The sequence below is a fragment of the Nomascus leucogenys genome, chromosome 4 (assembly GCF_006542625.1).
Source record: "Nomascus leucogenys isolate Asia chromosome 4, Asia_NLE_v1, whole genome shotgun sequence".
Classification (NCBI taxonomy): Eukaryota; Metazoa; Chordata; class Mammalia; order Primates; family Hylobatidae; genus Nomascus; species Nomascus leucogenys.
This window is the reverse complement of record NC_044384.1, coordinates 96032382-96046541: the sequence shown is the minus strand read 5'-3', so window position 1 is coordinate 96046541 and position 14160 is coordinate 96032382. Positions and strand designations below refer to the sequence as shown.

Genomic DNA, 14160 nt, shown 5'->3' with positions numbered 1-14160 from the left:
TTCAGTGGCCAATTGTACTGAGCCCGAATCATGTTTTGGATCAGCTGGGGGAAACACTGTTAGCCCTGCAAGCCCTTCCTCTCTGAGAAGAAAACAGGCTTGCCATGAGTTTCCCAATGTGTCACCTGCCTTCAGACAAAGGGGAGCAGAGGCCGGGCATGGTGGCTCACGCCTGTAATCCCAGCACTTTGGGAGGCTGAGGCGGGCAGATCACGAGGTCAAGAGATCGAGACCATCCTGGCCAACATGGTGAAACCCTGTCTCTACTAAAAATACAAAAACTAGCTGGGCGTGGTGGCGCATGCCTGTAGTCCCAGCTACTTGGGAGGCTGAGGCAGGAGAATCGCTTGAACCTGGGAGATGGAAGTTGCAGTGAGCCGAGATCGCGCCACTGCACTCCAGCCTGATGACAAAGCAAGACTCTGTCTCAAAAAAAAAAAATAAAAAATAAAAAAAGAGGAGCAGAGAGGTTTCTTCGATAACATGATTTTTATCATGCTCCCAAGCTAGTGCCCCAGCACCAGGGGAGACAAGTACAAAAAAATAAGTAAAACCAGAAACCCAACACAAAACAGCAGCCAGAGTCCCACACACTGAATCTGTTTACAATCCAGTGCCGTGGGCCAATGGGGAGACTCCCTTTTTAATCACCGAGGTTTTTTTGTTTGTTTTGTTTTTTTTGTTTTTTTTTTAGTAGAGGGATTTGTACAGAAACTCCTTTCAAATAATACAGTGACTTCAGAGATCAAGGTGCACAGAAGCTGGGGGATCAGCAGGGTTGCTAATTCCATCACATGCTGACTCAGGGCAATCAGAGGCACTCCTCTGACACCTGAGCAGGGAACAATGAAGGCTCATGCCACTGCCAAGAACAAACCCACTGGGCAACAGTGTACTCTTCCCAGCCTCTGCATCCCAAGGGCTCTAATGTGCGTGGCCACTCCAGCCTGCCCTGACCTCCCGAGTGCCCAATGCAGAGCATATCTTAAAATTATAAACAGATGTGAAAAACAGTCACGTAATGCCAAGTAAATGATAACACCACCAAAAACAGTCTCCACTACCTTTAAAGGCTTAATCCATCAGGTGGGAGTGGGGGAACCCGTATTTGAACTTGGTCTGTGAGGCTCTAGAGCCTGGGTACTGCCCAACCACTCTGCACCAAAGATTATGCAAAGTCAGATTCCCATCTCCATCAAGTACATATTTACAAGACCATCTGCATAGGAAAAATATGGCAAGATATATACTGAAAGGTTAAAAATGATGCTTTCTCTGAATGAGGATTTTGAGAAATTTTTTTTCCTGATATACTTATTAAATTTCCTAAGTTTTGTAAAATGAACATAAAAGTAATACATGGGGAAAATGAATTGGTGGCTGTAGGAAGCTCAGGTTTCCCAGTGAAAGTAATCTGCGATTATTATTTCAGGGCCTCGTCCTATGTTTGCCCTCTGATGGACAAAGATACAATGTACAGCGAGGGGTCTTTCGCCACATATGGGAGTCTGCCTTTTTATTCTGGATCTAATAGGTTTAACTGAGAAATCTTCTCTCAAAGAGATTATAACAATCTTTCTTCTTCAAACTTCCAGGGGCTCTGTTTCTACCTCTCTGCATATACACAGTGACTGAGGAACTAACGAAATGTTTGGGGACTGGCAGATTTTAAAGCTACCCTTGCCCTTCAACCACCCACACAAACCTAAAAGAAGGGACCTGATTTATTAAGGTGCACAGCAGAAGGGCATATGGTGGGGTTGCAAAGGTTGACTCTTAGGCTGAAAGAAATGGCAAGGAGTCTCCTTATAAAGGCTCAGCATCTCAGTGATTTTGTCACCATGGGAACAACCCTGTGAGCTGCAAGGCATGCATGGACCCATGTTTACAAGTGCAGGATCTGCTTCAGAGGGATGGGGGCCTGACATCCCAATCTTACTCCACTCAAGATTGAACACACGAGCAGCTTAGATCCTGACCTGGCACAGTGGAAGTTCTCAGTTGCTGTGTGCTTGTTCTCAGCATTTACATTATATTTCCCAGAAAACAATGCTAGAGGGCATGTATATTCCCAGAATACATTCCCATCTCAAAGTCTCTGACAAACATGTTCATGGGAAAGGCACAATGAGGGTTGCAGTACCAGTTTCATAAGAACACCAGGTAGCCACCAGATGGTGGACTAGCAATTTTCCTGCAGGGATCATGTGACTCTGGAGAAGGAATATATGGGGGAGGCCTGAGGATAGAGTTAAGGTACGTCTTGGTAAGGCTAATGACCTCCAACCAATGGATGCTCCAATAGCAGAAAGGAATCTAGCCATTCTGATTGATACACCTAGTGGTGGCCATAATATGTGCTCTGATTTTAGATGTTGTCTTGGTTTTCCCCTTTGGTTGGGGCTGTGGAGATGGTTGGAAAGAGGTGGGGCTGGAGTTGCTTTCCCTGAACCAACAAGACAATTCTGACTCAGAGCATTACGTTGCCCACCAACTGCATGGCTCCTCAAAGAGGCCTCTGAGAAGTATCTATTCTCAGTCCACAAGTCTCAAAATGAAACCTGTGAGCCTTCTCAACCCCACATTTACATATTCTAGAGGAATACCTTCTGGCCTCCCTAAAAGTACCATTATGGCCATTTTCAAATGTTATTAATAATTCTTTTAGAAGCTTTGGTTCTGCCTCCAACATTAAATGATGCCCTGCATTGTTTAAAAACTCTTTCCGTCTTTCTTTGTCTTTTTTTTTTTTTTTGAGAGTTTCGCTCTTGTCATCCAGACTGGAGTGCAATGGCACGATCTCCGCTCACTGCAACCTCTGCCTCCCAGGTTCAAGCAATTCTCCTGCCTCAGCTTCCCAGGTAACTGGGATTACAGGCATGTGTCACTACGCCCAACTAATTTTTTGCATTTTTAGTAGAGACAGGGTTTTGCCATGTTGGCCAGGCTGGTCTTGAACTCCTGACCTCAAGTGATCTGTCCGCCTTGGCTTCCCAAAGTGCTGGGATTACAGGTGTGAGCTAGCATGCACAGCCTTTCTTTCCATCTTTCTGATAACTTGGGTGATCCTCTGAGATAAAGCATGTATAATATTGTGATGTCCCAGGCGTAAGACAATTGTCACATAAGATCACACATGTCTCTCTGGCACCTGCTAACACTGACAGTGCTAACTGCCAAAGGCACCTCTCTCCCTACTCTTACCCATGGCAGACTTTTGGGCTGGCTGGTTTCGCTGATGTTTACTGAGCTTATTATTATTATTATTATTATTATTATTATTATTATTATTTTAGCATTCAGCTTTTCATATCCCTCCTCCCACCCATTGCTATCTGTGTCTCAGATTAATTTTCACCAGATGTGAGTGTCTGGACTTCTCCAAGATTTGTTATTTTCCCTCCATGTTCTTAACCTTCTTCAGGCCATTTGTGTGATTTCTCTGACCTCGCTAGTGTTTCCAACACCTTCCAAATTAGTGTCATCTGTGACTTTCCTTCACATGCTCTTTTCTCCCCTTTACAGATCATTAATAAAGAGGTTAAACAAGACCAGACCAACAGCATACTCTAAAGCCAATGACAAAGGGGTGGGAGAGCCATCGTGCTCCCTGTGCGCCAGCCCTGGCACAGGAAGGATGTAATGTAATGCAACAACACTCTGCTAGACGCCTCCCGCCTCTGGCCCGTGGTAATTTATCACCACTGTTTGTTTATGATTTCTCAGCCAGATTTCAGGTCCTGAGAGTGTGGTCATATCTAAGCCAACATGCATTGCTTTGCCAGGTAACCCTTATGAGCTCCAGAAAAACCCACAAGAACTTATTTACTGCCCTGCAATCTGCTTAAAAGCTTCTATCTCGGCCCCCAAGTCCATCACCCTTGAGATCAGAAAGAGGTGGACTGAGACTTTATTACCCTTTTCTCTCTTCCAATTCATTAGCTCGCAATTAATTATTTGTTAAATATTCATTGGCTTTCACGTTACTCATTAGATTTTTCTTTTAGCTGAAAGAAACTGTCTGCGACAAACATGGACCAATTCATACTCTCCAACAATCAAACTTTCCTTGGCTATACCCAAGTGTTCTAAAAATCAAAGGTAACTGGAGAGGGTATGTTTATAGGGTAAACGTGCTTTAAGGAAGGCCTGCTATGTAGGTGGCTTGGGTGTAGCTATGGCCATAGGAATAGATTACCTTTATTTTGCCTTTTCTTTTACCTCCCAAATTCAACAACCCCAGTATCAACCACTTTCCTCTGTTTATGGATACAGTACACTTTCCTGAGCCCAGAAGTAACAATAATAGTGATATACTGATATTCTACCCAGGGTTGAATACTCACCGTGCACCAGGCATGACTTGGCATCTTACTCGGCTCATCACAGCCCTGGGGGTGTCACAACCTTCCTCAAAGAGAAAATGGAGGGGAGAGACGGAAGGTGACTTACCCAAGGTCATCCAAACCTAGGTCTATCTGAATCCAGAGACCACACTGTTAGCCACCCCACCATAGATGAGGGTCTTCTTCACTTTTTCTGAGGCACTGGACATTCTATCTGCTGAGGAACATAAATAAATACTCTCTTTGCGGGAATGTGCATACATCCACATTGAAGCCTATTAACCAAATCAGGGGATTTGCAGAGCCTCCAGGGTTTATGGACGCCTGCTTGAGAATCTATGTACTACTGTAAGCTCCTTGAGGGTAGGAATCACACTTTGTTCACTACCTTGATTCAGTACTGAGATGTATATCCAGTGCATCTCCAGTACTAAGATGAAGAAATATTTTTTGAATAAATTACTAATTGCAAAGACTGTGAATAGGATATTCAAGTTGAAGCTCTAAACAGCAGTTTTGCAAGCCTGAATAGAAGATATAAATATACAGACACCTTCCAGAGGAGCAGAAGAGCCAAATAAAAGGAGGAAGTGGGGACAGAGATAAAGCAAAACATCTTACTTTGCCCAGGAATCGATTTTGCAATTGGAAGTAGGCAGAGACACTGTCATGGTGGTTCTAAAACATCTCGTAGCTACTTCTGGTTACTTCTCATATCAACTCCTGAAAAGAGATTATTGAAAGCTTCTTCTGCAGAAAAATAATATACTTAGAATTTCAAGATGAGAAGTCAATTATCAAGAGCAATCAAAATCTCATGCTGTACCCCTTAACTGACAGAATTCTTGATCCCTGGAGATCTCAGGGGGAACTGCAAGAGCCAATGGCAACTTCCTCCTCTGTAGGTCCCTCTAGTCCCTAGGTCCCTTTCGACCTCCTACAACTCTGGGGTTTTTGTTTTTCCACAGATCGCTACCCCTTACATGTCTCCTTATTCTATAACTACTGATTTTGCTTTGCAATCTCCTTTTCTTCAAGAGTTGGAGGAGCCACCCACTCTTGAAGCTAGACTTCAGACGTGCTTTAAACTTGTCAGCCTGCACATTACTGCAATAAGAGGCCAGAGATTCCCCTGCTGATACGCAGGAACATGGAAAAGAGCCGAGGTCAAAAGCCTGCCTTTCCCTTGGCCAGACCGACTGGACATCTGGGGAAACCAGAACTCTGAGTTCCCTCTCAGTGCCCCCACCACCACCAACAATGGCCTGCTCCAGCTTTGACACCCAAGGTAGAAATCTGGAGGCATTCTCAATTTTGTCCTTTGTCTTACTTTCCCATCCAAGTCCTCCTGGCTTCACCTTCCTAGTCTTATCTCCAATTTATCCACTCTTCTGCATCTCCACTACTGCTGCCCTGGATCAGTGCCATCAATTCTCTCACAGATCATGGAACAGCCTCTACTTCTGCTCTTCCTGCCATGACAATTCATCCTCTACACAGCAGCCAGGGTTGTTCTACAACATAAATCAAATCATGTCATGTCCCTGCTTAAACTCCTCTGATGTCTGCTCAGTTTTATTAGGCTTAAAATCTAAACTCTCTACCTCGCCATAAAAGGCCCTATATTTTCTGATCACTTCCCTCTTCTCCATCCTCATCTCACTGTTTTGTGCTCTACCCAGGGTTATGGTCTTCAAGCTTCTTCAGCTTATAAACTCGTTCCCACCTCCAGCTTTTGAATGCCTCCTGGGACCACCTCCCAAATGCATGCCTTGGCATGGATACCTCCTGACTCTCCCCTTTTAAGACTTGGCTTAAAACTTACTTCCTTGGAGAGATGCTTGCTGAACACCCTTCCTTAAGTAGGTTCCTCATGTTAATCTCAGTATCTTTCTGGTTTCCATCAAAGCCATGGCCAAAATGTGCAAGGTTTCTATTGAGATGTCTAATTATTTATATTCTGTCCCTTGACTAGATGGCAAGATCCACAGGGTAGCAACCATGGCAATCTTATTCGTCACTGGTTTCCTAGCATTTAACTGAGAACTTAACCATTTGGTGAAAGAATGGACAAATGAGTGAATAATAAATGAATGAATGAATGAATGAAAGTTTTAGTAGCCAATGGCACAAGAAAGAGATACATCAGATCCTCAGTTATACAAAATCTAAATTGCATTAAAAGCACCAGTAGGTACCCCTGTACAGGACGTGTAAAAGAAAACCTGCACTTTGCATAGAAACCACTACTTTGTATAGAAACCTCTGCTTTGTGTAGAGCTCAGAGCTCTTTCCTTGATTTTCTTTTTGCAGCCATTAAATTTCTCTAGACCCAGGACAAGCACAGGCCTAGTGTCCAGACCCTGTCCGCTAAAAGAAGGCAAGTCAGACCTGAACTTCCTAGCCACCATAAAACATCTCCTTCCTCTTTCTTTCATTCTTCCAGAGGGGAGGCATGGCAGGGAGTTCCACTGGGCCATCCAGCACTGCTTTTATTTGTAAAACACCACTTCCTCATGTCTAAATGTTCTGGGATTCATATTTTTACTCACCACAACTTTGTCCATGTGCTGGTGGCAGATAGCTACAATTCTTCATTTTGAACAGGCTGTATCTACTAGCATCACAGCCTCATGCCAAAACTTGTTAATGCCACATCTGTATTTTTATGAATGGGGTCCTAAAAATTTGCATATGTTTTCAATCAAAAAAGGCTAATTCCTTTCTAGTGGTTTAAGAAATAAAAACTTGTGTTCTATCTTTGCTCAGTTACAAGAGTTCACAGTAAGAGCTCAAACATTCAAATGTCAAGGCAGAGGTGGCACTAAATCTCATAAGGTGCCTCGATTTGCTCGTCCATTGCCTACCTCATCGATGTTTGCAAACCCAAATGCCTCTTGGGGGGTCCATGGAAAGCACCTTCATTCAATGTAAATGAAGAAGTATTTGCTGACACAAATGATACCTATATTAAGTGGATTTTCCTGAAGGACAGTTATGGAGAATTGAGGAGCTGCTTTTTCTGCATTTTGCAAGGCAAGATAGGGAATACAGTTAGGCCTCCAAGAGCACATTTTCACAATTGAAAGTATGTGTGAGTGTGGGGTTTGGGGGGTTGGTGGTGAGAGCACAGTGGTTGAATTATGCGTTGCCAGGGATGCCTATGAGGGCAACAACTTGCTGGAAAAGTGATCCCACGGAGTCTCTAGAAGAAACCCAGAACAATGAGGCTGGCCACAGGCAAATCTCAGGCATAAGAAGACAAGAGTGTTGATGATCCAACAGGGAGGGGGAATATAAAGAGAACTGGGAAGCAGAATATAGGAATATATGGTTGGTGTAGGCAGCATAGACTACATAATTAGTGGCACTGAGAGCAAATGAACATGTGAGGCCCCTTCTTTGAAAAACATTAGGAATTTCAAGACAGTGACAGCAGAGTTTTAACCTAAGAGTGAAGCCCTTCTAAGTGTAGGGCCTGTGGACTGCACAGGCCACACGCTGATAAATCCAGGCCTGGGTGTGAGGTTTAAGAGGGGAAAGGCTAGCTCTAGGGGCTGTCAAAACTCTTTAGAAAAGTAAACTTTCCCCCGTCCACTGTGTGCTCGGAAAATATCACTCTTGAATGACCACAGTGAGACAAATAAATCATGTCTGGACTTAGCCTCCAGAAGTGGCAAAAAAGGGAGGAGCTGAAGAGGTTGTTATGCTAATTCCAATTTGTTGTAATTTTTACAGTGACTTTTTCTAAATTATGATTCATTTCAACACCAAAACTCCAGATTCAAGTCAGAGCCTTCCGATGCTATTATGAGCATATTACTGATGTCTAGTAAAATAACATCTTGTAATGTTTCTTTTATAGGGGCCATAAATCAAAACATTGAAAACAGTTAATTTTTAATGTACCACTATTATCCATCTTTAGTTATAAATTTAATGTCTCCTAAGGCCTCATGGATTGTAATGCAACTCAAAACATGCAACGGCTGCTCAAAAACAGAAGTTTCCCTCAGTATCTCATTATTTAAATCCTTAAAGATATGGTTTTAAAAGCCTGAGGATATCTAAGCAAACTTGTTTAAAGGAGTCATAAAGAAAGATAAGTAGTTTTCCTCTGAAGCATATGAAATTTATTACAGCATACTAAAGTAGGATTATATATTGACTAAATTTCTAAAAACATTTATTTTCTGGTGTGCATGGCATTTGGGGAAATTCATGAAGAAATAAAGGGGATAGGGCTTAATACAGTTGTCTGCATTTGCCTTAAGCAAAGCAAGATTTCCTATGGGTCTTGGAGCCAATTCCATCCTGAGGATAACAACACTGTTCATATCTCAGGGTGTCATGAATCTTGTGAAAGAACAATAAAAAATCTTCACTATTCAGGAGGACACACGAGTGCAGCCTAGCGCCCTGATACTCATGATGGCAGAAGTAGCTTCACAGAAGAGCCCCAAGTAGGAGCTATCTTTTCAAGACAACCGCCAAACTCTTAGAACTTTCCTTTGCCTACCTCTTCCATGCATGTTTGAGGCAGGCTTCACAAGTTTGCTTTTTTAATGCTATAAAACGCTTTCTTCTCATTTCATATTACTTTAGGTCAATTTCCACTTTTATTAGCTTTTCTCTGTGAGTAAATGTGACATTTCTCTTAATATTTTCCCTAGATAGGGAGAGGGCTGCTCCCAGAGACATCCAGAGCTTCTCTGATTTCCCCACTTCCTCATACTGACAAGCTTTCCCCCACTTCCTCATACTGACAAGCTTTCCCCCACTTCCTCATACTGACAAGCTTTCCCCCACTTCCTCATACTGACAAGCTTTCCCCCACTTCCTCATACTGACAAGCTTTCCCCCACTTCCTCATACTGACAGGCTTTCCCCCACTTCCTCATACTGACAGGCTTTCCCCCACTTCCTCATACTGACAGGCTTTCCCCCACTTCCTCATACTGACAGGCTTTCCCCCACTTCCTCATACTGACAGGCTTTCCCCCACTTCCTCATACTGACAAGCTTTCCTGTGGAATGACTTTGCATCTGGAAGTGTTAATTCCAGTGCCGTTTTCCCCTTTGCGAAGAAAAGGGAGAAGAGATGAGATACTTCTGTATTAACATGAAGCAGGTTTTACTGGCAGCAAATGGATCCAGGAGGCATTACATCTTTACTGTGTAGAAAGATGTTGTACCTGAAAACCACCATCCTGTGAACTGCCCCCTCAGTACCAATAAAAGCAAACTGACCCATTAGTGGGACGTGTAACAGGTTCAACTAAGAAGTAAAACACAACAGTGAAACTCACCGACAGGCAAAACGTACCAGCTCTTGGTTAAACTTCACCTGAAGCACTACCTGCCATGCTATTTGAAGGCAAGACCCGGGGAAAGACATACACGCTAAGTTATCCCAAAGAATTGTCCCACACCTGTTGATTCTCCAGCACTGTGTAATTTCATGCTTGTCCCAGAATAAAGAACTATACATTGAATACTTTCTGATCAGAAAAAAATCACCACGGCACACAATCTACCATATTCCTTGTTCCGAATAAAATGTCATATGCAATGTTATCAAGTTTAATACCATATTCCATGTAACCATATGTATATTCAACTCCAGGGAGTTTGTGACTTGGTGTTAAACAGCCTGCAGTATATAGGAGAGGTGTAATTCCCAGCAGCAAAAGTTGCTAGACTTCAGTATTCCATTTATAACCATGTGGTAATTACATGTGTCACTATTCAATCGTAATGCAGATAGGATGTAAATAAAGGGTGGGTTCTTAATAGCTAAAGATCAGCTTTTAAAATACAAAACCCTCTGATAAATACAATGTGTATAATTTCTAATGCAAAGCCTCACAGAAGTATAATTTTTAAAAGGCAACAGATAAAATGTCACTAATAAGACCTGCTAATATGAATATTTCTATTCTAATTCATTTGAAGAGTTACAGTTACCCATTCACCATTACTATGCCTTGATCCTTGTGTTTTCTTCAGAACTGCCATAGAAGAGATAGCACAATCCATTAAACGGGCTTCTTAGAGATGATACTTTCAGCTCCATGAAGATACATATTTTATTTTCCTTATTCCTTGCCAAACATTTGACACAACCAGAAGGACGTGAAAGTCACACCACACTGGCATATCTGGTAAAAGCAAGCAGTCGGCTGAAAACCACGACTGGAGAATTGCGACAATTTCTGAGTCCACAATCATGCCTTAAAAAGTGTGTATAAATCCTAGTAAGGGCACAGTTTACATCTTAAATAACATAGAAACATTTGGATCGTGCTAAACCCAGCCCCAACAAGGCAGAGCAGTAATGTGGTTGTGGGGTGGGGAGGTGAGGTAGGATGGGGGGGGGCTCTTGGGAAGGGTCAGGGCACGAGGACATTCTGCGCTCACAGAACACAGTAGCAAACACAGGGCACAATTCACAAACATCAGCGAGCACAATTGAGCACGCACACAATACAACACTAGAATGCAATTTTTTAAGAAAAATGATATAAAAGATGGTTTCTCACCCCTCAAAACAAAACTGGAACTTTGCTTTACAGGCCCGGCTATGCCCATATGCCCTCCTCGTCATCCTGCGGCCGGCCCGAGGTGGGGAGGTGCACAGAGAGGAGGGGAGCACCAGAATGAAAGAAGAGAAGGTTAGTTACACCGAGATGCACTGGAAAGGCACACTAATCTTCACTTTGTTTTTTAATCTTCAAGACTGAGGAAAAAAATCCATAGTAACTTCAATTCCACATCACCGACTTGTCAAATACATACCGAGTTTTGTATCTATGGCAACCCACACACGAAAACATTCCACCCACCCAGCTCTGAGTCTGTGTCAAGATTGGATTAGAAGATTAAAATTAGTCTACATTAGCAGATGATTATTTTTTTGGAAAGCATGCAATCCGAATTGCATATGCCTAAGGAGTAGATTAAACCTTTTAAGTAAGCAGAGAAGTAATTATAGTAATCAAATACCCTTAATTTCTCTTAAGCTTAAAGTATCAATAAAGGCTGAAGAAGAATTAAAAAAAAACACACACACACAACTCCATCTACTTGGGTGGAACAAACTTTTTCAGCATGCGATAATTCATATTGGTTATTCCACAAAGGCTCAAACATGCTGCGATCTTCTTAGCTGACAGATTCTATTTTGCTCTCAGCATGAAAGAGGATGCACTCGCGATGGTATGATTATACAGTTGCATGGAATGATTATACATTTGCGATCAAATAAGTTTCAAAGAAAAGAGAGATAAACTTTCAATTCAGTAGAATGCTTGTAGAAAGAAAGTTTTGTTTAACTTAAAATTGTGTTCAATTATGGATAAACTGAAACTTCTTTGGTCAGAATTCTTGTTGAAAAGTGTTTCAAAAATAGCTCTGGTGACTTTCCTCACTTAGCAAAGTGGCTAATATATAGGGAAATGGAATCTTTGAAGACAGAAGTATATCCCCAAAGCAAAGTCCCTGTTTTGAACAATTCTCACAGTTTACTGCAAGGATTGAAACATACGCTGGTGTCACACATAGTTTGACAGCTGTGCCTTTTAATGGGTCTCCAATGAAGTCAGATTTTGCCATGATTTGCTCTTGTTTTGAAAATCAAGAATAGAAGAAAAAAAAATAACCTGAAACATTTTCTCATTATTTGACTCCTTATTGGTTAAGTTGTTACACTATTAGGTTGAATCCTATGAAAATGCCATTATTTGTCCATTTTTACCTAGAAAAATAGCAGTTTCATACAGTTCTACCTAATCTGGCCAATAGGCCTAGTCATTTTTATCTACTCAAAGATTTATTTTTCAACTGACTTTCAATACAGTTTATTTCCTTTGTATTTCTATGTATTTTATTGAAAAAAGTATTCTGAGAAGAGATCCATAGAGTTCATCATACTGCCAAAGGGATCCATGGCCCACAAAGGTTACAAATCCCTGACTGACTTGAGTCAATGGAATGATTTGCACAGAGTCTGCACTGGACAACTCAGTATGAATTTTCACTTGACAGCTTAGGTAGGAATATTCTGGCAAACAATAAAATACATTGATCATTTTAGCTGGGCCTTCTTATGTAAAAATTATCTGTGTTTATTTATTATTAAACAGTCTAATAATTGCTCCTGGCAAGAAACTTCCCTTTTCCCTATGTGACTTAGGAAAAATTTATTTTTACATTCATTTAACTTCCTCTCTGTCCCTGGAGAAAAGAAAATTTGATGTTCCTTTTCATCTTCATAAAGGAGGAAAGTTTACACCATGAGACCCTAGGGCATTCATAAATGGGTTTTAAGGGCCCTAGCAAACCCCTGAAATTCAATGAAGAATGTTGTTGAGTATGTGTGCAAATATATGTCTCTGGATGGAGGCCCTAGCTTTCATCATATGATTCTTGACTCCCCAGAATCGCTGCTGTAGAAAAACTCCAAGCATAGAAGGATGCTATGATTTGCCAAAGTCACAAAGCAAAATAGGAGGCTTTCTCTAAAATACAGCCTACAGCCACTGCCGACTTCTTCCTAAATAGCTATAAAATAACTTGCAGAGCAGTTTATTTCATTTCACATTTAAAACCCAACATCATATATACATTCATTTTGTTCCAAATCCATTCCTATCAGGTTTTAATTTTTAAAAGAGAAGAAAGTAAGCAAAAAGAAAAGCCACTGCCACCAAAACCTACTACTATTTTCTTAACGGTGAAATGTGGTCTAATGCAAATCACTTTTAGCAAATTAAATATATTAAAAAGTGGTAATTAATTATGATTGAAACAGACAGGAGTTGTAGTTTGAAAGTACACGCTGCCAATATCACTACTACTGTTCCTTGTCCACCATAGGAATAAAAAGGGGCTCCCAGATGTCGAGGGTTATTAAAAACCAGATGTTCAGATCGACATCTTGTATGCTAGTGAATAAAGTAAAGAAATATGACAGTCCAATGTAAACTTTGCTAACATTTAATGTGGCAGAAATGTGGATAAATTCCTTTCATGAACTCAGAATATTATGCATTTTTAAAAGTTTTTAGTTTTTTAAAGTTTAAAGTTTTTAAAAGAAAATAGAGAAGTGGTGACTCTTTCTGGTCTCTCTAATCTTCAAAGCTTATACATGAATTGACCCTCATCGCCAAATGATCTGGGTCAGAGTGAGTGTCCGTTTGGGGAATAAAAAACAAAAATGCAGGAGCTAATCAGTGCGGGAGCTCCAAGTCTTTCCAAACATATGCAGCTGTTTCACTGCTGCGCTGCCTGCATCTCTGTATGCAAATATTAATTTGTTCAGCAACCTTACCGCACAGAAATGTGAATTTGGGGACCCAAAAATAAGAAACAGACAAGTATCACTTGATCCCTAACTTCATGCTAAGTTGTTGAGAAATACTTGGCATTTTAAAATGCATCTATCAGGCCTGGGAGAGTCTATTTCCTTTCCTTGTTTTTCTGTTTCCAAATCTACTTTGCAGTGGCTGTTCTGAATGCTGCTTGGTGTTTGATCCCTTGTGTGTCCTTTGTGAGTGATTGTTCTGCCACCAGTTGCCAAAATATCTGGACGGGAAGAAAGACTCTAGTCCATCAGTCATCTGCATGCTTTTGTTCATCTGGGGATGGGAACATCCAAGGTGGACTGAAGCCCAGAGAGCACAGTAATCACAAAACACAGCAAATTCTGAAGGGGAGGAGGTTTAACTATCAAATAACCTCGGGACACATCTACAGTTCCAGGGATGATGTGACAAACAAGGAGGGCTTGATGGAAATCCTGTAGTCCCAGATG

At 41.5% G+C, this 14160-nt stretch overlaps 1 protein-coding gene across 4 annotated transcripts in view; it reads right to left on the bottom strand.

Moving 5' to 3' along the window:
* ERC2 (ELKS/RAB6-interacting/CAST family member 2) overlaps positions 1–14160 on the bottom strand; it is a 987712-nt gene that overhangs the window by 171342 nt on the left and 802210 nt on the right. For all 4 annotated transcript variants that reach the window (XM_030811582.1, XM_030811583.1, XM_030811584.1 and 1 more), the window contains one exon: positions 10889–10954. In XM_030811582.1, the coding sequence (XP_030667442.1) occupies positions 10928–10954 (27 nt within the window). In that variant the 3' untranslated portion in view covers positions 10889–10927. The remainder of the gene's footprint in view (positions 1–10888; positions 10955–14160) is intronic.